This window comes from Sparus aurata, chromosome 4 (genome assembly GCF_900880675.1).
Source record: "Sparus aurata chromosome 4, fSpaAur1.1, whole genome shotgun sequence".
Taxonomy (NCBI): Eukaryota; Metazoa; Chordata; class Actinopteri; order Spariformes; family Sparidae; genus Sparus; species Sparus aurata.
The window spans coordinates 31351503-31375839 of NC_044190.1; the positions used below are offsets into that span (position 1 = coordinate 31351503).

Sequence of the window (24337 nt, forward strand, 5' to 3'; positions counted from 1 at the left end):
CTTCACAGGGACACACTGCTGCGTGATCTCTCGTGTTGAGGCCAGAAATACAAGGACACACACACACACACGCGCACGCACACACACATACTGCACGCGCATCCCAATAGTGGTAATGCGCTGACGCACGCCCTCTTGTGGTCACGCTGGGATGTTTGAAGAAAAAAAAAAAAAAAGCCCGGGGCACAACTATGATGCCTGTGAGTGTAGACAGAGCGCGAGGGTGGGGAGGTGTGTGTGTGTGTGTGTGTGTGTGTAGAGGCTTTTAATGTGTGTGTGTGTGTGCGGGGTTCAACAGTCAGTCTATTTTTGCTGTCATAAATAATTGGTCCGCGGGGAGGAGGGCTGCTGCTGCTGGTGGTGGTGGTGTTAAGGGGCTCCTCCATTTGGCCAACAAAAAAAAAAACTTTCGGAGCCGCCTTTCAGTCCTAATTGGCACCGACGATTGGTGGCACCGCAGCTGGTGAACTCCGCCAAAGACTCGACAACAAGAGAAAAAAAAAAAAAAAAACACCACCGCTGCCCTCCATCGGCTCTTAAAAACATCCTGTGGCACCCAACAGGCTTGAAAACCTCCTCCTCTCTTCTCTTCCAGAGTGAGTGTTGGATGAGGAGAGACAGAAGAGAGAGAGAGAGAGACACACACACAGAGAGAGATGCTGTTCTTTTGACAACCTGTTCAGTGTGGAGCTGTGGAGGCTCCGGCGCATCTATGTGTAAAGCCTCTGTCCTCCTCTCCTCTCCTCTCCCCCTCCCCTCCTCCGTCTCTCCGAGCCCTCTCTCTCCCTCCACAGACAGGGGCGGTCGTTCTCAGTCAGCGCACATATTCCACTTGGCCAGCATCACTTGGAGTCCACAGACAGACAACAGCGCTGATTGAACGAGCGGAGGGGAGCTCATTTTCCAGAGCGCATGATTGTGTTAGAGGGGGCTTCACTAGACTGTCACCGGTCCGACACAGACAGACAGACAGACAGACAGGCAGTGAAGCTGGCTCAACCACGCCTTTTAAAAAAGTAAGAACATCCACAACACAGGAGACGGCTGTGAGGAGGATTTTTTTTAATTATTTTTTTTGGCTAAACTAGCCCTGCCTTGAGTGTTTTTTTTTTTCCAAAGAGGAAAGTGTTTTTTTTTCTTCTTATATTTTCATCCTTGGGAAGAAGAAGGACTCTCCTGTGGAACCGCTGACATCCCGCCGCTCCGCTTCTTCTTTGTGCGTAAAAAAAAAAAAAAAAAAAGTTTAACACTCCGAGGAGGACGTTTGAGAGCAGACACTCGTCACCAGACTCTCCGGGAATCTGTAAACGCTCACACCGGACGCCCATCTGAAGGAGGATATATAACTTTTCCACGCATTTGCTTTCTTCTTGTCTGTGGTCGCTCATAACGGAGAGCGGAGGAATCCTGTTCGCTGAAGCCCGGGGAGGAGCGCGCACTGCGCCGGGCAGCAGACTGACCCGAAGGACGGCCACCTCGGAGACAAGGTAGAGAGGATCACACTCCTGCACAGCGACTGTTTGGGGATGTTTTTTTTTATTTTTATTTTAAAAATCTGAATCACATCATCCATCTGTTGACTTTGCATCCTGCCTGTGCGCTCTTCTAATCCAATGTGCACATATTTGTTGAAAGCCTCCCCAAAACACACACACACACACACACACACACACACACAGTAGGTTATTTATTCTAACCGCTCTACATCTGTAACATCCACGCTTTTAACCACACGATGACTCACCGGGGACAAACTCCCAAAATTCCCTGGCTCCATGGCGCCTTTCTTTAATTTGCATCATCTTTCTTTCTCTCTCTCTCTCTCTCTTTTTTTTTTTTTTTTTTACATCCACGCAACATACCGATAGCAGTCATGTCAGAATAAGCAGGAGCCACGCAGCGCTCCCTGACATTAATGCGGGGTATTAACTCACATGCACCGTGTGATGAAACTTTGATCACGGCACGCTGCGTAATGCGACCTGTCAATGCGGCCGCGTACAAAATGCGAGAGCTCAGACGTCGGGAGGGAGGAAATCCTGGTGTCGGGGCCGGAGGAGTCACACCGGAGGGTCCATTACCCCCCCTGACTCCTGCTGCCTCTCATCCCTTTGATGCTGATCGATTTTTATAAAGCAAACCCAAACAAAAAAAGTGTGTTTTTTTTTGTTGTTTTTTCTGGAACACACATACCTCCCTCTCCCTGCTGCAGAAACACTATATTGATCAGAAGCAAAGGTGCTGTGTGTGTGTGTTTGGGGGGGGGGGGGGGGGGGGTCGAAGGAGCATGACCCCACTTGTTGTAATCCCCCCCATGAACACTGCAGTCCTAATCCTTGTCCTGACTACACCTGCTCCTCCAAACCAGGAGGTTTAGTCACGCTAAACAGCAGACAATCCTGTCAATCTCAAATTCTCCAACACACATACACACACACACACACACACACACACAGAGCCCTGCTTGTAAACTTTCTCTAATCCACCATTTGTGATTGAATTACTCCTGCCTTTAAGTTGAATGAGACGACGCGGGCTGTGCCGCCGGGCGCCAAATTGCTCTGTAATATTATTTTCACGGCTTAAGGGGGCTGCAGGGGGACGTGGTTGAACAAGAGAAGAGAGAGAGAGAGAAAAGAAAAAAAAACAATTGGCCCCGTACCTGTTCTGGCTTTTTTAGATAACAATCACTCCAGCTGCCGCCTCCTGTTTGTCACCTGTCTCTGTCTCACTCTCTGCTCTGTCTCAATCTTTTCTCAGGTTATGAGGGAACTGAGCTGAACATGGAGCTTTTCTGGATTTTGTTATTTTCTAGCGTCTGCCCTCTCGCCTGGGGCCAAGGAGTTTACGGTAAGAGCCTGATATCTACAAATGCATCCCCGTTATTACATCAATGGCATGCTTTGTTAGTGCAGGCTGACTGAGCTCCTCTGCACCACCACCACCCCCCCCCCCACCACCAGCAGCAGCAGCAGCAGCATGGATGTTAATTTGTTCAATTATTAGCCCATAGCCTTAATTAAGGGTTTCTCCGCGCCACATATTGTCCGCGTTTCAGCACCACGCGCTTAATGGGAAGGCAGCATAATAACTGGCGTTCAAACTACTGCTAGAACAGCTCAAGGGGGGAGATCGACAGCAAATTAACTTGAGAGGGAGATATTACTTCTTAGAAGTCACAGGAGGCGGCTGGAAAACATCCAGCGCCGTGGCGGAGAGGAAACCCACCTGCTGTAAATCCAATCTAATTCCATTTTTAAGGCTGATATTAATCTTTACGGCGAGAATCCACATTATATGCCCACAGATTAGTGCTTTATTACACAAAGTATGATCAGACTTTGAGTTATTGTTTAAAGGTTTATGGTTATTACTGAGTGTGTGTTGGGGGGGGGGGGGGGGGGGGGGGGTTACGGTTTGGCCACTGCTGCACTCACAAGCTCACGCGCAGACAACAGGTTTGGAGAGGAGGATAAACGCTGGCACGGCTCCCCGAGTTCGAGGCTCCGTCTCTGCCGGGTTAAACCGGACCGTCACACTGTGCTTTTGAGGGATGAAGCGGGAGACTTTGTCCCCTGCAGCTCTCGCTGAGCTACAGAGGCTCGGTTTCTTCAGCTACAGGCACCTGTCCAGATACGCCATCCGTCCTGTCCCTCCGGGGCGAGGCGGAACGCACAAACTGATCTGTCAGCTTTGATACGCTGACTTTGACGTCTGAAGGCATGTGGCAGCCATCGAAAAAAAAACAAGGCCCTGTTTAGTCGTAGTAGCATTAGAGCGCCGTTGTCATAAGTGATCCCGCAGCCTGCCGTCACACGCTGACACACGCTGGCAGTCTGTCATGTGCTGAATGAAGCATGTAGGCCGGGCGCAGAGGTCCGGGCTAACCAATCACAAACGCTTCATACTGCCGGTGTCAGTTTCGGTGTGAATGATGCCTTCTTCGCTCTGAAGACTGTAATTCGTTATGTATTTAGTTTGTCTTGACCACCGGTTGACGCCATTTTGAACCAAAGCGGTTCTGTTTCTCATGACTCACAGCTGAGACAGAGCCGTGCCTGTGTGCTCCGACAGAGCTGGGTGAAATTTTAGGAAGTGCATTTTTTTAGTTTCACAGCCTCACATTCTCACCTGGGATCGTTTTGTTTTAACCCGGCAGGTGCAGGCCTCTTCATCCGATCTGAGAGAGCCAGGATTTACTATGGATCTATTTTTTAAGTCGCTGTTACGTCCTAATAAAAATGAAAATTGACTTGACATATATTAGGTATTTTGGAAACGTAACAGCATATGCATTCCAGAACTTCCTCTCGGTTGCCAGCAGTCGCTCTTCCAGGCGCGTGTGTTCATTTTTTAAATCAGCTGTCTCCTCGTGGAGTGACTTCCTCTGATCTAGTTACTGTACGCTGTCCTGCAGAAGGCTCACATCTCTGGTTTGCCCTTGTGCATTCTTGTCCTCATTTATTTTTTATTTTTTTCCCCTCCATAATAACTGCACGAAACAGTTTTTTTGGGTTTTCTCTCACAGGGCGATGCACCGATTGTCATGAAAAAGCGTGTGCATCGGCGCCTCATGGGCTCTGTCACAAATACGTGCTGGGTCGGAGCAGAGAGGTGTGCAGTCCGTGCGAGCGTACGAGGCAGGCGTCGCTTTTAGGTTTGTTTCCTTACTTGTCTTAAGGGGGGGGGAGAAAAAAAGTCCCCAGAGCTGTCCGGGAATCGCTCTGGACAGCTTTCACAGGCCTGCCGAGTTTCCCACGTGGCTCGTTGTGTTGGTGGTGCTCAGCTTTGCGGTACCTGCGCTGCAACCGTTTCGTGTAGGTGAACCATTGGCACTAAAAAAGGGAGTCATTCAATAAGAACAAAAAATCGTTTTCGCGATCCGCACAGTCGCAGCAAAACAACCCCTGGGTAGGAAAGATCGGGGAAGGGTGCCAACGAGCCTGGCGCGCAGATATGCATAAAATGGTTTTTCCTTCACTTTGGAATTGTTTAGCACTTGCTCTAGCAGACAGATGCGACTCACCGTCCGTCGGGAGCCGAGTCAGTGCAAGCGTGCCTGATTGATGTCAGCGCTTTGGACGGCTGCGAGGTTCATTTACTGTAGCCTCCTCTGGGTGGGGGGGGGTTGCGTTTGGATACGTGAGTTTTTTCTGTGTGTGTTTTTTTTGGTGTGTCAGCTCACGCCTGCGAGTCTGTGCGTGCAGGTGTTTCGAGTGTGAGTCCGTGCACGGGTGTGAAGCCTCGGTTAGGTGCGCGTGCCCGCGCGAGTGTGACGTGTTTGTAAGTCAGGCACACTTTTTCTTCCCACTGCAACAGTTTGCTGGCTCAGCAGGGACTTTGTGGATCAGTCACCGCTCCTCTTGCGGCGGCGTGGTATTGATTGTGCTTCTGTGGATTTTTGATAGGCTGTCATAAAAGCTCGTAACGCCTGTCTGTCAAGCGGCGACTGGACGGACGAACGTGCGGGAGGAAATGGGGTGCTGTATTTTCAAAAGAGGAAAGAAGAGCTGCACACTGTATGTTGTTTCACATTAAGCTTTGTTATGCCGGTTTAAAATCCATCCTCTCCTCTCCTCTCCTCTCCACTACTGTTTTTTTTTTTTTTTTTTTTTTTGGGGATAAGCTTTTTATATGCATCTCATCACATTAGTCACAAGCATTCTGACGTACACATACAGAGATTTTTCAAGTTTCATTTAATCTGGATGTACTGTAATCCCGGGCATTACAAGCATGATGCGTCACTCACACGCGCCAAACTCTTTAACATACTTAAGGATTAGGGGGGAAGTTCAGAATATTTCAAGACGGTCTCGCAGGATTTGAGTCCTCGCCTGCAGCACTCCGACGTCAATCCGGACAAAGTGCACCGGAGGAGGGAGGTGTCTCTCCGTCTTTCTGGCGCTGCGTCACATCACACTCCGCGGAGGCAACCGAGTTCACAGGGACACCAAATTATTGATCGCTCGACAAAGTCACACGAAACCATTAGCCGGCGCTGTAGATGGAACCCAAGCTGCATTAGTCGGCGGCGCGATGCGTCATTATGTGCTTGTTAACAGGAAATTTAATGAACTTAAATCAATGATTTTGCACAACATCGTTCGAGGTGGTTCGAGTGAGGCGCTCGCAGCAGCAGGAGGCGAGGCCTCGCCACCGGCCATGGAACAAAGCACTACAAGAGATGCAGAGAGTGAAAAAGTTTAATATGCCTACATCGCGCACAAATTTAACATCACTTTGAAGATGTTGCCCAAGGAAGAACGAACGACTTTGGAGTACTTTGCTTGTTTTTTATTTGCAGTCTGCACGTGTGAATGTGTGTGTGTGTGTGTGTGTGTGTGTGTTTTGACGAGCACCTACAATTTGAGCATCTTCTTTAATGCAGAGGTAAGTTCATTAGCTCGCCGGGGTTGAACGGCGTTGACCTAGAAAGGGATCGTTCCAGGTTGAACCGGCCCCGGCCACTGGCTCCCCCCCCCTGTGACTTTAACTCTTCCTCTCCCCACATCAGCACTTTTTTGTTTGTGTCGCTCTTTTATGTCTCTCGCTGCGGAGTTTATTTTAGATGCTGAATATTGCCCTTTTCTAATAAGCATCCATAATTTATCGTCGGCTCTGAGGCAACGGAGGAGGGGGACAGGAGACGGTGATAGAAAGAGACTGAGGCATCGGGCTGGTGGAGATGACGAAAATCTTTTACCTCCCACTATCTGACACCTACAAGCCTCCTCCTACTCTTTACCTCTGCGCTTCTTTTTCTGCACACACACACACACACACACACACAGACACACACACACACACACACACACACGCCTCTTCTTGCATTACGGAGTGCACCTTCCACATAAATGTGATGGGTAATGTCAGCAATTATTGAACGACCTTTCCCTCTATATTACGTTTAATTAAAGTCCTTGGAATTTAATTAGTGGAGCTGGAAAATCTTTTTTTCTGACTGTCCACACTGGATAGATAGATAGATAGATAGATAGATAGACAGATAGAACTGAGAGGAAACATGAGAATCAGGTCAATATTTGGACAGATAAATTGAGTGGTTTGGAAGCGTGATTGTGGTGCCAGATGATTAGATGAGCTCTTCTTTGCACAGCACAGATAGACAGATAATAGGCTGGCAGGGTAGGAGAGCTGATGTGTGATGGCAAGTGCCTTTATTGTCTGTAATGTATATCAGATTCATCCCTCGTAAACCACAATTAAGAATTAAAACATTTCGACATGAACCACTTTACCTATTACATGCGAGCGGCGGCATCTGCCTGCTCCCCCGTCTTTGTCTCCCCCCGTCCCTCCCTCTTTTTGTGTCGCTGTCACTCTCTCTGATCTCATCCCTTCTGCTAAAAGTTTTAGCGCACATGGTGCTTTAATTATCTCTTCCTGCTCCCATTTTTTTTTCTCCCTCACGCTAACTAGGTCCATTGTGTGGCAGCGTGGGCCCTGACGCCTTTGTATTAGAGGGGTCAGCCCTCTGGAACATTCACACATTGCAAAATGCAACCTCCTTGTTTTGATGCGAAGTCAGCTCATTCTTTGCCACTTTTCGTTTCCCTTGATCTCCTCCCCTCTCCTCTCCTCTCCTTTTCTGGCTTCCTATTTTTCCTCTATGGCTGACTGGATATTAAAGCCTGGCAACATTTCTATTAACCCACAGGTCAGCAGCAAAGCCATAGGCCTATGGCCAAAGTGATACGTTGACTGTGGTTTACACTAGCCTTGCTACCTGGGGCTAAAGGATCAGAGCGCTAAGACAACGTCTTGGGAGGTCTGATTTATCACCCTGCCTCCCACTAGTTACAGTCAGAGCCCGGGGTGGGCACCAGGCAGCAGGTAGAGGTGGGCAGCCTGGCACTCTGGGGGCCCGAGCGAGGTGAGATAGTAATATATCTCCTTAGAAAGCAAAGTCTGACAAGTGTTGGTGTAATGTATGAGAACATACCGTGTGAGTTTAAACCAAAGTGTAAAGCTGCCTGCCTGCCTCTTCTGTTTGTCTTACCAGTAATGCGATGGGCAGTGGGTGGCTCCTCCCACCAGTCGTGATGCAGATGATGTGCTGTTTTTCCAAAAAACATTTTATTTGACTTGTTTGCTGAAAGACGGAAGAGACTCAGAGGAGAAAAAGACTTGAGGGAGACAAGGCAGAAGGCTTCAGTAGGAGTTGTAATTTAAAGGGACAGTTCGACATTTTGGGATATACTGTACGCCTATTCACCTGCAGAATTAAATGAGATGATTGTTGCCACTCTCATGTCTGGACTGAAGCATAAAGATAACCCTCTCCTGTAACTTATGAAAGAAGTGTAAGTCATAAAATGTTGAACTAACCAATCAAAGCAATATGTAACAATTAGTCAGATGTAATGTAGGTGCTAATTACAAACAAAACTTACGTCATCACAGTGTTGTGTTGAAAAGTAAAGATGTATGTAACGCTGTGATCCTCCCCTCTCACTGAAGTTACATAATGCAGAAACAAGTGATAGGTGGGCGGGGTGGTGGAGACACCATTCACTCTATTACAAGACACTACCATCAAAATTATTTATTTTAAAAAGGTATAAAAAAAAGTTACATAATGTTGCTTTTAGTTGCACATTTTAAGAAAACTGTGCACAAAATCCCATCAAATTAAGCTTTGTGAGGCCACTAATGGCCATCAGGGGGCACAAATCCACTGGTTTCAAAAAGAGGTCCTATTGTATGTGAGCTTATGAGAAAATGACCCTACTTCTCACTTGATTTATGACCTCTGTGAACAGTTTTTTAATGAGTTTATGGTCTCAATCTGTCGATTCAAGTCTTCTTCAATACAGCACAACGTTCACGTTGTAAACTATGGTCCCGCTGAGAGTAAAATGGCAAATAAAGCAGGGCAAGCTTTCGGGGTAAACCTTCACTCCACAGTGTGTCAAAACCAATCAGGATAGCCTCCCCAGCTCAAACCCCTTTGTGTAAATACGGTCGCTTATGGCTCCAAAGAACTAAGTCGGCGATGACGCAAAACTGGGGGCTTTGGAAAGGTGGTCCACAGACTGTTGTCTGACGATTACAGCGGGCAGACACTTGTTTGTCGGTAAAGCATATTTACCACTCCACACACTGACTGATCATATTCCTCTGAATGTTTCTGTGTTTCAAGTCGGACTTGAAGAGATCAAAGTTCGGAGCGATGAGGATCACCGCAGGCTCCAGCAGTGGCGTCTCTACTGAAGTTCTGACAGAATCCTATCCAAATTGTTTGCTCACGGATCATCTTGCAAACCCACCCCACTCCGTTCTATCTGTTCACCTTCACTTCTTCTCTCGCGTCTTTATGTTTCGCTCCCTCCGATTATGACGATGTCATTCTTGTTCATGCAGATCACATCCACACGCACGAGAGCCCACGTGCAAGAGTCCCGTGCACGTACGCACATGCACGTGCGCAAACATCTCTCGTTGCGTTTACCTTTCGCTGAACTCAAAGATCATTACCTCACTCTCACCCACTCTCATCTCCCTGCACCGGGATGTTAGTCAGTGTCACACACACACACACACACACACACACACACTAAACCAAAGGCCTACACACACACAGACCTCTTTGGATGAGAGTGGTCCACAGCGTAACAGGACGACGTGGGTGCCCTGTGAGGAGGAAGAACTGTCAGGGAGGTTTCACTTTTCTCCTCTGTACTGCTGTCACTCTGTCAGACATTATCAAGAGCCTCTCACCGGCTCAGCCACAGGAGGGAATACACACAAAAGCGTGTGTGTTTGCGTGTGTGTGCACAATTTCGGGAATGCAGGGCCGCTTAATGTCTGAATATACTGTACTAGAGGCTAAACTAAAAGCTTGTTGGAGCGTAGGTGTTTTTATGTTTCTGCATCCGTTTGTTTTTTTTTTGCGTGTACACAGGCTCTCGCGTGTGTGTGTGTGTGTGCGTGCGTGCGAGTTTCCGCATGTGCTGTGTGTGTTGCGCGCACGGACATGAGAGGGAGGGAACATTTGCCGTCTAACTTATTCATGAAGGTGACAGGACGGTTGTGAAAAGCGGCGAGAACATGGCTTACATCAGAGACCGTCTGCCTCCTCCTGCACTTCTCTCGCACTGTCACTCTCTTTCTTCTTCACGGCCGTCTCGTTCGCCCTCCTGTCCTTTGTCTTCAGCGCTCAATTCACTCTTTGGCCCTCGATCTTTTTCAGAAAGTTCTATTCGAATGTCTGCTTTTTGGGATTCAAACTTTTGTGAGATTTCTTTATGGAATAAGAGCCTCTTTCAAATTATTCTCATGGAGTTTTTTTTTTCTTTTTTTGAAGGTCCAGTGAAAATAGGTGCAGTTTATTTGCTGCTTTCAACGTTTATTGCCAGAGGCACACCGCAGGGAGAGGAAAACCAAGCAAATGTCTGGGGCCCTCGATGAAATTTGGGGAAAGGGGCCCCTATTGGCCATTTTCTGTTGGTGTTCCATTATTGAATGCATAATGGTGGTGAACGCTGGCTGGGGGTTAGTTTACGTTAGTGGACTTTAGAGTTTCTAAACTGATATTAGCTACTGTAGCTCTCTGTTAGCGAAGCGGAACGAGGCACTTACAGGAGAGACTACTGAACTTGTATAAAGTCACATCCTTTGGACCGTCGCGGAAAATCTGTTCTGGTGTGGCCAATAAAAAAGTGATGAATACATGTAACAGGGTTCGTACGGGTGCTTGAAATCTTTGAAAGTGCTTGAATTTCTATGTTGTGTTTTCAAGGTCTGAAAAGTGCTTGGATTTTCGTTTAAGTGCTTGTAAGTGCTTGACATTATAACTCTGTGTCTTTGCAACATTGGGATCAGACTGGATAATTTGCTTATTACAAGGAGAAATAAAATCAGTGTGTGTGTGTGCGTGTGTGTGTGTCGTCACACATGCAGCCTGGTAGCAATAGAGAAGGATGGCTGAGGAGAAGGTGACTTTGATGCAGTTTGGACTGATGACACGTTCAATATTAAACTTTGATGAATAAGCGAACAGCTTATAAAAGTCTATGTCAAAAAAGAAAATGACAGGGTGCTCTCAGGTCTCTCTTTGTCTTGGTGCAAGTGTACCTGAAGAATGCCAAGTGGCTTCCCTTTTTTTGGATAAAACTTTGTGTTCTCCTTTAATTTCTAAAGTTTTTGCTATTATGAAACAGCATTTTAGATGTTTACAGCATAATACAATGTACATATTTGTGATAAAATGTGAAAAAAATAATCATGAGTATATTCCTGTAGATATGTATTTTACCCCAGCGATAAGGTGCTGGAAAATGTTGTAAATGACCCTTAAAAGTGCTTGAAAAGTGCTTGAATTTGACCTTGAAAAATGTGTACGAACCCTGATGTAAATCCCTGCAAATAGTCACATAGAGCCCCTTTAAGTTGTCTTTTACTGCTGGACTGCTTATTATGAAGGACTTGCGTAGGATTTCCATGACTTTATACACGTTGTCAAGTGCCGCGCCACAGTGCCTCTGACAAAAAACAATAGTAGCTAATGTTAGCTGAGAAATAGAGTCCACTCACATAAACTACCTACCAGCTTAAAGCAAGAGCCACAGAGCCCCTTTAAGACAAATATTCAATGAATAATATCAGGAGTTTTTTTGAGCAAAGTTACCTTTTTTTTTTTTTTATAGTTCTCAAACATGGATCCTGCAGACCCATTGAAAAAAAAATCCCAAATCCATCCACCGTGCATTTGGGATTGGAGTCTGGAGTTTCATCATCAGACTTTTAAGTTGCAAATTGAAGCGTGATTGGCTTCCCATCTCGTCGGGATGTCACAAATTCATGCGTGTACGTGCAGCACATTCTGCACCCAGCAGATGTATTTGAAAAACAGTCTCAAATTTCACGTACGTCACTCTGCACAGTGAAGGTCAGACAACCGAGTAAAGTCACAGTAAACAAAAAAACACGCTGCTGAGCGAAGGGAGAACAATTTTTCATCAATCTTGCATCTTTTTCCAAACCTATCTTCGTGAAAAGTTGTTCAGACTAAGAGGTAAGTGGTTATCTTTTTTTGAAGATCTGTATCTTTAAGTGTCGGCGCACTGTGCCAGTCTTTACAGTAGGTGTAAATCTCCTCGGGGAGCTGTAAAGATATTTGTGATATCGTTGCCTCACACCGAGCAAATGGCAGGGTTTCACTGTGTGCAAAGTGCTATGCATGCTGGCAGCCGTCCTCGCTGCCTGTTGCACCTTCAGCACAGACGTATAATGATATATTGATATATCTGTCACACAGACTGCCACTGAAAAAAACCTTATCACGCAGATGTACTCCGGCTTAAAAGGTTGTCGGGAAGCAAAAAACGCACAGCCAAAACCACACTTTTACCAGGCTGCTCCTCCCACGTGTGCTCCGCCTCACCCTGCGATGCCCGGCGCCAAAAAAAAAAAACCCCCTCCGGAACAACAACAAAACAGCCGCAACTGCCGGAGTTGGTCGTGTCCAACTAAACTTTCAGACAGCAGGAAGGGATCAACGCTGGAAATCTATCTTCTGCTCCAACACGCGTCCGGCCTCAATAATTCAGCGACGCGTGCCGCTAGGAGACCTCTCCCTCTCTCCCTCTCCGGCTCTCTTTCACGCCGACTCTCTCTGACTCGCTCGCCCTCAGCAGCAGACCCTCCCCCTCCCTCGCCTCCTTCGTTGCTCATGACGGTTTCAGGATTTTTTTTATTTTTCATTTTTTTCCCAAGTCTGGCACTTGAAATGTTTGAAATGTTTAGCTTGCCGCTCTCACACTCTCCCCGTCTTTTTCTCCATGCATCTCAGCTGGCTCGGAGGAAAGGGGGGGGGGGGATAATCTGGCGGATATGTTAAAAAGTCCCCATGTTGTCAGGGTAGCAATTTACCTGCCACGAGCTACACATCCTGATCCCTCTCCTCCTCCTCCTCCTCCCCGTCCTCCCTCATTCTGTCTCTACCCATCTTCTAAAAGTTGTACCTGTCAAGAAAGATGTTCCTGTCATCTTCCTCTCTTCCCCCTTCCCCTCTCTCTGATCCTCTTTGCCTTCCCGGCCGTCCATAAAGCTACCCTTAACATGCCAAAATGGGGTTGAAAATGTACCCATTCTCTGCTTTTTACATCCTCATCCCATCGTAATTCTCTGCCTTCATCCAACCCTCTCCACAGACACTTCCTCGCCCTCCCCTCTCCCCACTCTATCCTTTCTTCACACCCAACGCCCGCTCTCCTCCAAAGCCCTGTCATCCTCTCGCTATCATCCGCCGTTTCCGTGGCAAGCATCCACCCACCTCTCCGCTTACCGCATATAGGACATAGTGCGCGCTGTCATTGAATGCTGCAGACAGGCTTTGGGAAGCAGGGTGGAGGGCTGACGCCGGGGGAGGAAGCCTGGGCCGGCAGGAAACCTCAGGAAACGAGGGCAGAGGGAGAAGGTGCGTCGTGCGGAAAAGGTGGCTCGGTCTGGGTGAATGCAATTACGGCTACAGAAAAATGAGAATGCATTTACTGAATTTTCATGCAAACCGTGCTGCCCAGTTCACACGGAGCCCAGCCGAGTTTTTTTTGAATGGTGTACCCCCACAGCCCGACCAAATAAGCTCAAATGCCCCTTCATCCACGCCACCTGTCGGGTTCCAAATGAGATCACGTCAGTGGATTTTAGCAAAAGCCGGATTTTCAACCATTCATCTGTTCCTTTCCATAATATATTTCATCGTCTCTGCTCACTTGCTAGTTTTTTTGTGTGCATGAAACGCTGACTTTGCTGTTGCCTATGAATGAGCACCAAAGTTAGCCTAGATAATACGACAAATATGACATTTTATACTGGTAATAAAATGCTAATTAGCACCATCACCTGGGGAGACATGAAGGCAAGTGTTAGCTTGATTTATTAATTTGTAGACACTTGACAACAGGGTGCAATTTTTCATAGGGAGGGCACACAATGTTAAAAACATTAACCTTCTTTGTTGCTGAGCATAGACGTGAGTTGGAGTGAAGTAAGGCAGACAGACAAGACGTCAAGCTGTCCTCAAGGGTATGAAATGGTATGGTTCCGTGGAGGGGTGTCAGATTCTTTCAGGAATATCAGTGGGAAATATAGATGGTAATAAAGGTTATTGGTAGAAAGGAAATATTACTTTTTTTTTTACCCCCGACTTTATTTATTTATTCATTAATTTAATTAGTTAATTGATTAAACACCATTTGAACCCAGGGTACAACTGATTTATTCTGGTCGCAGTGTTTGTCCTGTTCAAGAGAGAACTGGTAGTTTGTAATCCTATTTGCGTGTGAATTTTTGCTTGTTCAATTTAATACAGCTTCTCCACAATTGTTTCACTCGTGCCCCCCGGTGAAACTTCCCCCCCGGTTGGCGTCACTGCTGTAGTTGATGGAAGCCACTCAGACATGGAAGCGCGTCAGCGCTAGAACGTTATCAGTCCAATAAATTGTGACGAAGAAGCGACGTAGCAGTCTTTGATTTAATCAAAATCTTGAGAGATGGAGACAATCAAATTCTTAATTTGTGAAAATGTTAAAAAAAGAATAAAAAAAACCAAAAAAAAAAACAGCTCTCACGGCAGAAAGCTGTGGAAGCTTGTTCGCCGAGGACGGGGGGAATAAGAAAAAACAAATGAGAGCAGCTATTTGCAGGTGCATGTGTGAGAATATTATTTCTAACTCAATCACTGTGATGCCTGTGGCTCAGCCAGGACACGTTATCCCACACAAGAAATCATTTCTCCAGACATCCTTCATCTGAGGAGGAGGTGCTGTTAAGCAAGGTAATGCATCAGGTAAATTTCACACTTCCAGCGAAATGAAACCAGAGACACGCTCAGCAATATTCTGATTCGTCGGCTGATCTCATGGCTGTGACGCAGACAGAAGCAACAGTTTTTTGTTTTTTTTTGAGCAGCTGCGATGCACACATTCTTCAGAAGCATCTGAGGATTTGAAGTGATCTAGAAAGAAATCACTCACTTCATTTTGTTTACGTGAAACTGATTCGACATGAAAACCGCGCATTCTCCGAAACGCGTCGCCCTAATTTATTTACCAGATCAACACCACCCTTCCACCTCAGGTATTAACACATCGGCGACGCTCGTGAATTCTAATTGAATTGTGACATTCAGCGAAGTGACTTGGAACTGACTCACGGAAGCAAAAAGGAAGAAAGGACACACGGCCGAGTGAAAGGCTCACATTAAAAAACAGAGAGAGACACACAGCGAGAGTGACATTGGAAAGGGCAGGGCCAGATACAGAGCAGCTAAAAGAAGAAAGGCCTCCCTAGAGACAGAGAGCCAGACCGACACGGGGCTCCGGAAAATGAGAAAGAAACAGAGGGAACGAGAAAGTGAGAGAAGGCGGGAGCTAAACTTTATTTGCTTTAGCCCAAACCGCGTTTGAAAAGTTTGCTGTAGGGCATTTTTTACACTCGGCTCCTCTGTGAATCACACTGTTCAGGTGCAACGCGAGGACTTCAAACAGAATCACACCGACACACGAGGAGCTTGTTTCCGTCTTTGAAAGCTGACGGAGAAACAAATCTTTTTTAATCTTTTTTTTTGTTTTTTTTTAAAATGCCTATCACAATTTCCCAGAGTCAGAGGTGATGCCTTCTGCCAAAAGCCTGAAACCCAAAGATATTCTCTTTAAACAGCGTTAGACCGTAATGACATGCATTTAGTTGATCACTGTACTAAAAGTTAATTTATTGACATGTGTGGCTGCAGCTCAGGGGGTAGATTAAGTCGTCTAGTGATCGGAAGGTCGCTGGTTTGACCTTTTGTATGACTTTCATTCCATTAGAAAGACAAATATTGTACCTTTGCCTCCGCTACATCTCCGTGAATGTTCCTGTTACTTTGAAGCACAGCTTTGAAGTCGGTGGATTCATTTTCATGTTTATCACGGGAGAAAAAAAAAAAAAAACCCAATCATAGTAAAGTACTTGTACGGCAGTCAGTCACGATCCTGACCGCATGTTTTAACAGTTCATTTTGAACTTGGCAGCATGTGATGATGGCGTAGCAGAGGTCCCAGCTACAAGATCTTTATTAATCTAAAGACCTGAGTTTGATCCGCGGAACACAACTGAACAATAACGATGGATACAATACTTGATATACTTTCTGACAACTCAGTTTTCCATTTCCCATCAGTTGAATTCACATCTGATGTCACTGTATGTCCTTTTGGTTTTATCCAATCAGATTTCCTACTACGCCCCTGACGTAGATCTTGCATCTTTTCCAGAAGATAGGAAAATTAACTCAGATGACGAGGCTAAAAAAATAAAAAGTCACAGTGCAGCTCAAAGCCTTAAAAATGCTTCAGTGAAAGGCAGTGGCAAACAGAAAGGTCCAAAAATAACTGCATGCTGCTTCTCCATGTTTAGTTTTGACTCTAGGGACTGAAAGCAGACCTGTACCTGACGACCTCGGAGGTCTGGATGGTTCAGAACGTAGCAGCGGATCAGAAATGTATTTTGGCCCTGAACCATTCAGTGCTTTAAAAGCCAGCAGCAGCAAGATTACCAACGAAAAGCCAGGCTTGTTTTGGTTAGTCACAACCTTTTTCCAGTTGATTGGGTTCCATAAAACAAACTCAGCAACAGAGTAATGTGTTATTGACAGACAAACTGAATATTTCAATGCCAGTGGGCAATCCCACTATTTTTGAAAATTTCAAAACTTGATTTTTTTTTTTTATTTGTAGACTTGTTATTTTCTCCACACTTTGCAAACAGCGACAGGTTGGTCATCCCCGCTGACAGAACGTGGGGTGCTCAGTCTACCAGTCTTGCTACCAAGTTGCCCCTAATGTGAAATCACATATGAACTTAGTTCCTACTTTTAATCGCTCAGCTTTTCCAGAACTTAGCAGCTGTTCTCCTATGTCTGTGATTAGATGTTTACAAATCTTCACAGGTTTCCAAATGTAAGTGCTGCTTTCTGAGCCCCCCCCCCGAGTTTAATATGGTAGAAAAGTAAGAAAACCAGCAAGTCATCACATTTGCGGAGCTGGAACCAGCACATCTTTGATTTAATTACTCGAGTAATTATTTCAGTTCCGGTTAGCCCCAGTTAGTCGAAGCATTTCTCATTGAGTAATGTTTTTTTCAAGCGTGAACAACCATGCAGTACAGGCCAGGTTTATTACATGCCGACCATCGACCAGTAAAACCTTGTGGAACAGCACGAAAACACAACACAATAAGAAAAACTCTGCGCTTCTGAAGTAGTTTCTCCTGAACCAGACTGCCGTCAAGTGTGGTTAATCAGTCCCGTCGGATTTTGAATAGCTTTTGTTTTTGGTCTGCCAAACTGAAAGGGTTCAACTTTCGAAATAACGTGTTTCAAACATGGAACACACCACAGTGGATATGAAACAGCTGTCCTCTGCTATTCACGGGTAGCAGGGGGAAAATGTTTCAGGGATATAGGTGCTGGCTTGCTGCTGCTTTACACTTATCAGACTCATCCTCATCTTTTTTTCCTCTCTGCATGGGGATCCTCTCTCTACATCTTCTCTGATAGCAACACTCCTCCTCTCTCTTTCATTATCTTACCCGTCCTCACTTTTTTTTTTTTTGGGACACACACGAGAGACTGGAAAGAGCTGACTTGTGGCCCTGAAACAATTTCCCCCTGTTTATTCGTTCTCTTTCTTGTTTTTACACATCGTGATTACTCACTACAGGCTTTCTCCTCCGCCGCAATTTTTTTCCTCTCTCCCCCTTTTACTTACGTTCCATCTTTCTATTCAAAGTCTTCATCCATTTCGACTTCATTCCTCATTCCTCCTTGTTTTTAGTCTTTTTTTTCCCCCCCTCGCCCTCTCTATTCTCGCCTGCAGCGCCCTGCAATGCAAACACAACCTGTTCTGAGGAGAAGTGAATTATTGAAGCTGCTGCTGCCATTCCCTCTGCGCAGAAGTGGGCCGCAGAGGAAGGAAGGATGGAAGGGAGGGAGGGAGGGAGGGAGGAACGAACGAGGGTGGATAAACGAAATGGAGAGGATAGATCTGTAAGGACGACGGGGGGAGGTGTTCGGGGTGTGAAGAATCAGAGAAATGTAGTTTTGTTTTATAATGTCTGCAGTGTTTACAGCTGGATGGAGGAGATGCAAGAACGTGATCGGGGATGACGATCTGAGCTGAATTTAGAGACGGATCACAATATTCCAATCGTCGGTGCCTTCCTTGAGCTTGCTCAAAAGTTCTTTTGTCAGAAACCATTCCGCTCTCTGCGGCAGGTGTCTTGAAAATCGGGTTCGGACATTGTCCAGAGTCGCATTTTCAAACTGTGGCACATGACAGTAAAATTGCCAGTGTGGGACATGTTTTCACACACTGGTAATCTGTGTTTGGTTTACCCGATGAAGAAAGTACTCCGCAGTGTTTTGTTCAAAGCACATTGAAGATGAAGGATGAAAAGCTATCGACTGTGTGTGAGAAGCTCTGCGTTGGAATAGTGTTGTATCCCTCCGGCTTCACGCCAGACACGTGTCAGAAACTGGGAGATCTCTAGACAGTGATGTTCTCCGTTCACACGTGGGCTCCATCGGACTCACGGGTTGTTATAAAGGCTCCTTTGGTTAATGACCACTTGAGTTCAGGGCTGCAGCACATGTGTGAAAGACCCTTCTGAGACACAATGTTTCATCCTGATACAAAAAAACCCAAAAACCTTTTAACGCCTTGTTGTTGTTTAATTAGCGTACAGGCATTTTTTATGGCTGTGGCCGCTGTGCATCGCGCTCTAACATCTTTAAGTCAAGTACTTACAAGTAAAGTACAAGTACACTTACTGTACATGTACTGGTTAAAAAGTTTCACTCATCCGCATGTGAGTCTGCAACTGCAATATGCACACAGAACATGTGTGGTGCTATTGCTCAAGATTATGCACAAGCTAACAGGAATGGAGAGGAATGGAGAATATAAAAGATTTAACCCTCCCCCGCAGATTGACGAGGTGGCTTACCTTGACCCCCTCGGGTTATTTTAGCCCTTTAATGGGTCACTCAGCTGCGGGGGACCTTTGGAGATCATTTTGTCTTGAACACGAGCAAGACTACTGGCAGCCCTGAGGCATTTTGATTCGTACGGCTGAGCCTTTTTTGCCAAACTGAATTTGTCATGTTTTTTTTTCTTACTTGATGGATGTAGCACTCAGGATTTTTGTGCTGAACTTTTATCATGCACCAATGTTCCTTTTTGTTACTTCTGCCGACAAGGTTATGTCTGGCTACTCCCACACTTTGATCCATTATCCAATAGGTTTGAAGACTTGTACACTTGTTTTATTATACAGTATGTGTTTGCTTTATGTCTTGGTCCGTGTTGACTCTGTCTTTAAGTCTCAATGTTAGTGTGATTGCAGTTGAAAGTCCAAAAATCAGTTCCCTTCCAGTCCCATTTTTTTTTTTCTCCTGGAAGTTTGCTGTCTCAGCTTCTGTCGTACTACTGATGCACCTTATGTAAACACAAAATCACTTCTGGCGTCCTTGATCGAGATAATAGTAGATGTCGTGTTAACATCTGTACCACAAAGGGCTTTACTGCCTTGTTTTTGACTGATGTTCTATTCAAGCACCTTTTTCAGAGAACTTTAATTAGCCGATGTTTTAGTTCGATGCTTTGAGAGCATGAAGAGCTGGTGGAGGTACTTCCTCTGCCCTCGGTGTCAGATACGCACTGCAGGCTTCACACAGTGCTGACAGTGTGCACCGGTCACGTAGGGCCGTCTGCGTGCATCACTCATTGCTGCTTGTTAAGCTTCTTGCCATTAAACTGACGATGACTCCAAACCAAAAAAAAAAAAACAAGTTCAATCTTTTTTTATCATCGACTTCATGAACTCAAAAAATAACCAGGAACAATAAAAGTGAGGTGGGCAGGAATAGGATTGAAGGGAACATGTCCCCCAGCGTGCACACAAAGCAGTGTGACAACACTGACTGCCCTGAATGTCTTTTTCACATTATCATGTAGACCGGAGCGAGTAGAGCTGGTGCTTCTTTCTTATTTGAACCACTAGGACCTTTCCAGATGCTTTATTTTTTTTCATTCAGAACGGGGAATTGGTGTGCGACCGCTGTATTCTCCCTTTTTTTCCGTCACATACATGTCATCAGGGAGGTACCGACAAGTTCAGCGGGTGGACCAAAGAGTGGAGGGGAGGGTGTGCAGGGAGCTCACAGGGTTACAGCTCTAGCCTCGACCTGATGATGTCTGAGATTGCCTAAATGGAGAATTGGCAGCATGGAATCACCTCGCAGTAGACTCAGCATTCATTAGCAACACATATGAGGTGATTACGTCACGACCTGATGTCACACGTTTCTCCTTCGTGGGGAGCATTTGACTCAGACGAGGCAGCTATGACGCTGAGTCGAGTCAGACTTTTTTTGGGGGGGTTTGATGTTCCAGCTGTGACTCACACAGACGTCCTGCTGAGCATCCTGTTCAGCCCGATTCTGCTCTACAGCAGTTACAGGTATTTCCTAATAACGCCATCCACGGGAACAAGCGGTGACGCATAATTCATGTTGGAGTTGTCATTCACCGGCGAATGAGAGCCATGGGGCTTCTCTTCACTGCAGTGTACAAATTGTAAAGTACGAAGGGTATGAACCAAGCCTGGATACAGAAAAACAGTATTTCTGGCATCAGTTCGTGCCGTTGAGACCTGCTGTTGAAAGGGGAGACATCGGACCTACGTTCAGCCAATTTAGGTATCGTCAGCATTTGCTTTCATCCTGCCCCCAAGCAGTACAACTTCAACTGCAGAATTTGGCGCTGCACTTTGAACCTCGGAGTGAGCACGCTGCAAACAAAGAAACATGCCGTTCACAGCTCCCTGCCACATCAGATTCACGGGGCACTAACAGACACTCATGAATATTACACAAAACACGGCTGTATGGGCAGCTGCGCTATGTGGAAAAATAGCATAAATGAAATGATGATGATTTGGGGGCGAAATAGGAAGAAATTGCATTCTAAGAAATAATAATAACTTGGTTCGGACAGATGTTGGAACAAGAATTAAGTTAAATGTCTGAAGAGCAACAAAGGGTGACGGTGCGCTACAAGGTTTGCATTTAAAAAGAAAAGAATCCGACTGTTTCATGTTGTTGCTGAAAAGCCGTGCCACACTGTGAATACTTCACCCGTAAGAGATATGAATGCTGTAATTGGTAACCGGGGGATTTTATGCACTTTCATCTTCCTTTAAGATACCCACTCCTCTAATTGCTGCTTTTTGTTTGGCAGCGAAGGCTTTGAATCCATGCCCAGGAAAATATGTTTTTTATTGGTGCCAAATTGAATTGAAAATTGTTGATGCAATATAAATCTGCCACGCCACGGTACCGGCCCGGTGCCAGAGCGTTGATGAATGTACGTTGGCTCCATTTTGTTTTTTTGAGCGCGGATGTAGTATCTTCAGATGTTTGCGAGCGTCCGGGGTTAACTTGACGTTTTTTTTTTTTTAGCTGTTGTCCTTGAGCTTGACAAGCGATGTTTAAATGAAGTCTTTTATTAAAGCTAATAAAGGTAATGGGGGTGACTTTAAAACATGGCGGGGGGTAGAATCCGTGCTTTCGATGAATCTGTTTTATCGGCCGCATTCGACATGTTATTAGTTAATTATCTTCTCGCATATCCGGCTGACAGGCTCATCAAGTGCGGCGCTGTAGTTCGGCCTTTGCAGTGTGAAAAGTTCGTCCTTGAGCCGTCGCTAAACAGGAATCCTGATTTTAATCACAAATCTCTTGCGAATCAATATGTTATCAGACGATTGTACTATTTTCATCTCTTTGCTGCTCTTTTCCCTTTCTTTCGCCTCACTTCTACTGTTCTTATCTTTTATGTTCCAGCCTCTCATCACCTCCTCTGCGCTGTAAGGAAAGTGCGGACGCCGTCCATCACTGGTTAATGTCTGGTCTTGTATTAATGAGTCATGTTCGTGTTAAAAATTGAAAACGCTCACCACTTGCTGTAGCCTCACACTGTGTGCCTGCCTTCTGAGTAATATGCGAACACATATTTTTCCCCCCTCTGCTCTGGGAGCGGGTGAGTCACCTCTCCCTATCTGTCACCCGTCATTACAAAAGCTGAATTATCAATATGATTGTTTCTTTGATCTCGGTTGTAAAAAGGGGAACAGACGTCACCTTGCAGCTGAGGAAGCAAGAAGCTGTAGACCTGCGGAGCGAGGAAGGGAACGCAGATGAATATTGCATACATTCTAGATTTGTTAAAAAACTGACACAACAGGGTAGGAATGAAAAGCTATTGAACTGGTATTTTAAAGGAGACCTATTTATGCGTTTAGTGTTTAGCAGACAGTGTTTTATACAGGTTAATGTCCATCTGATAGATCTTGAAAGGTAAAAAGGTCAAAGTCTGAAAAACGCTGCTGCTGAAACGCCCTCGTCAGTAGTCCCGCCTTTAATACTGTGAGTTTGTGACATCACACTATGTCGTCATGTGACACATTTGCGCAGTTTATGCCTAGCTCTGTTGTTGTTAGCATTGTTGGGTCAGGCATGTGTGAGCTGACCAATCAGAGGGAATGGATATCTGGGATGGGGGAGCCCTAAAGAGAAAAGAGTATAAGAAAGATGATGTGTTTTCAGCACTAAGGCATGTAAACCTATTCTAGTAGTCGCCCGAAATGAAATTGTGAACCCTAAAATGAGCAGAACATGTCTCCTTTCATTCCATTCTTCATTTATGTGGCCGTGGAGAAAATAAGGAGCAGGAAATGAGCGCTGATAAAAAAAAAAGGAAAACAAAGGAAAGCTCACCTGAGAAAGTCCAACTGTCGGTCACAGTAAATTGTCTTTTGATTTTTCTTTGCGCTGTCTTCTCACGCTGCTCAGAGCTGAACCGGGACAGATGTAGAGCCGACCGCTGGGGAGGTGCATAGATGTCTTTACACTGGGGAACTGATCACAGAGCAGCCATTATCTCAAGCTGCAGGAGGTGACAAGGTCAGGGAGAGAAGTGCCGTCTTCCTCTGCTGGTTGTCTTAAATACAACGCAGCACTTCAGGGAAGGTTTTCAAGGACTTGGACAGACTTTGAATACATTTTTCTTTGGTTAAGATTAAAATCTGTCAACAAATTGATAAATTATTCCATCATAGATTGCTGTCATGGTCGTTTTTCTCCTTTCACTCTCCAAACGATCCAGTTTCCCAACTTGTGAGGATCTGACTTGTGTCGGATCAGGTGAAACCGAGTAAACCGTGACCTCGATTGTTCTATTTCATATAACTTTTAAAACTCTGTGTCTTCACAATGAAAGCGTTTGTTATCAGACAAGAGTAAAGTTTCTCTCTTTTTCAAAACCCACTTGGACTTCTGTGCTTCAGACTTGAACACAGTTGTTAAGGATTCATTCAAAAAGAGGAAGAAAAAAAACCCATAACAGACAAATCCTGCAACAGCATGGAAAAAAAAGTGTCGACCCTGAAGAGTTGATCGACAAAAATGCTTTATCTGTTAATCTGTTATGAAGTATGCAACAACTCTGTTGTTTTGTTTTCAGTTCTATTCTTTTCCAAGTCGGGCTACGGGTGCTGTTTTGTTTTTTTAACTTGACGCTGTGATTCGGATTTGCTGTTGTGATTTGCAGTCGTACCTTTCAAATACGCGAAGACTCACAGAGACACGACGATGAACTGTTCTTTTCATCACTGGCATGTACGGTTCTGGGCGATATGTCAGAACAAAGGTGGGGAGTGGATGGTACGGTAATCCTGTGGCTTGCATTGACCCTGATTCATAACTAAGCACCTGGCGCTCTTCAGATCTGAAGGACATTAGTGTATGTATGTAGGAACGTTTCTATCTGATCAACACAGGTCTGAACGTCCTCGCATTACAGTGTATGGCATTTATCCAGGATTTTATTTGAAGCAACGTTCTTTCAGTGTAAAGGAAGGTCAATAAACGGCCCTCGCGAGTGCTTCTGTGTATTTAAGCTTAACCTATCACACACATACACCTGTCCACACACACGCACGCACACACACACACACACACACACACACACACACACGTTATACCAATTCTCCACAGGACTCATTCCATAAAGGGAATATTGTATTACCTGTGATGCTCCAGCAGGAGTGTTGCACGGAAAGAAAATATAGAGTGAGGGTCCAAGGGTATTGGATGAGAGCGGGCGCTGCTCTGTGGTCTGCTGTGGTTGTAATAGCCTCATTATTCATCGGTATGCTCTGCTTATACAACCCAGCAAAGCCTAAAGGAGAACAAACAGAACCTATTATA

At 45.5% G+C, this 24337-nt stretch overlaps 1 protein-coding gene across 2 annotated transcripts in view; it reads left to right on the plus strand.

Moving 5' to 3' along the window:
• Positions 1–512: 512 nt before the first annotated feature.
• Positions 513–24337, plus strand: part of mdga1 (MAM domain containing glycosylphosphatidylinositol anchor 1) — a 188518-nt gene continuing 164693 nt past the window's right edge. For both annotated transcript variants that reach the window (XM_030414726.1, XM_030414727.1), the window contains exons 1-2: positions 513–1487; positions 2761–2850. In XM_030414726.1, the coding sequence (XP_030270586.1) occupies positions 2784–2850 (67 nt within the window). In that variant the 5' untranslated portion in view covers positions 513–1487; positions 2761–2783. The remainder of the gene's footprint in view (positions 1488–2760; positions 2851–24337) is intronic.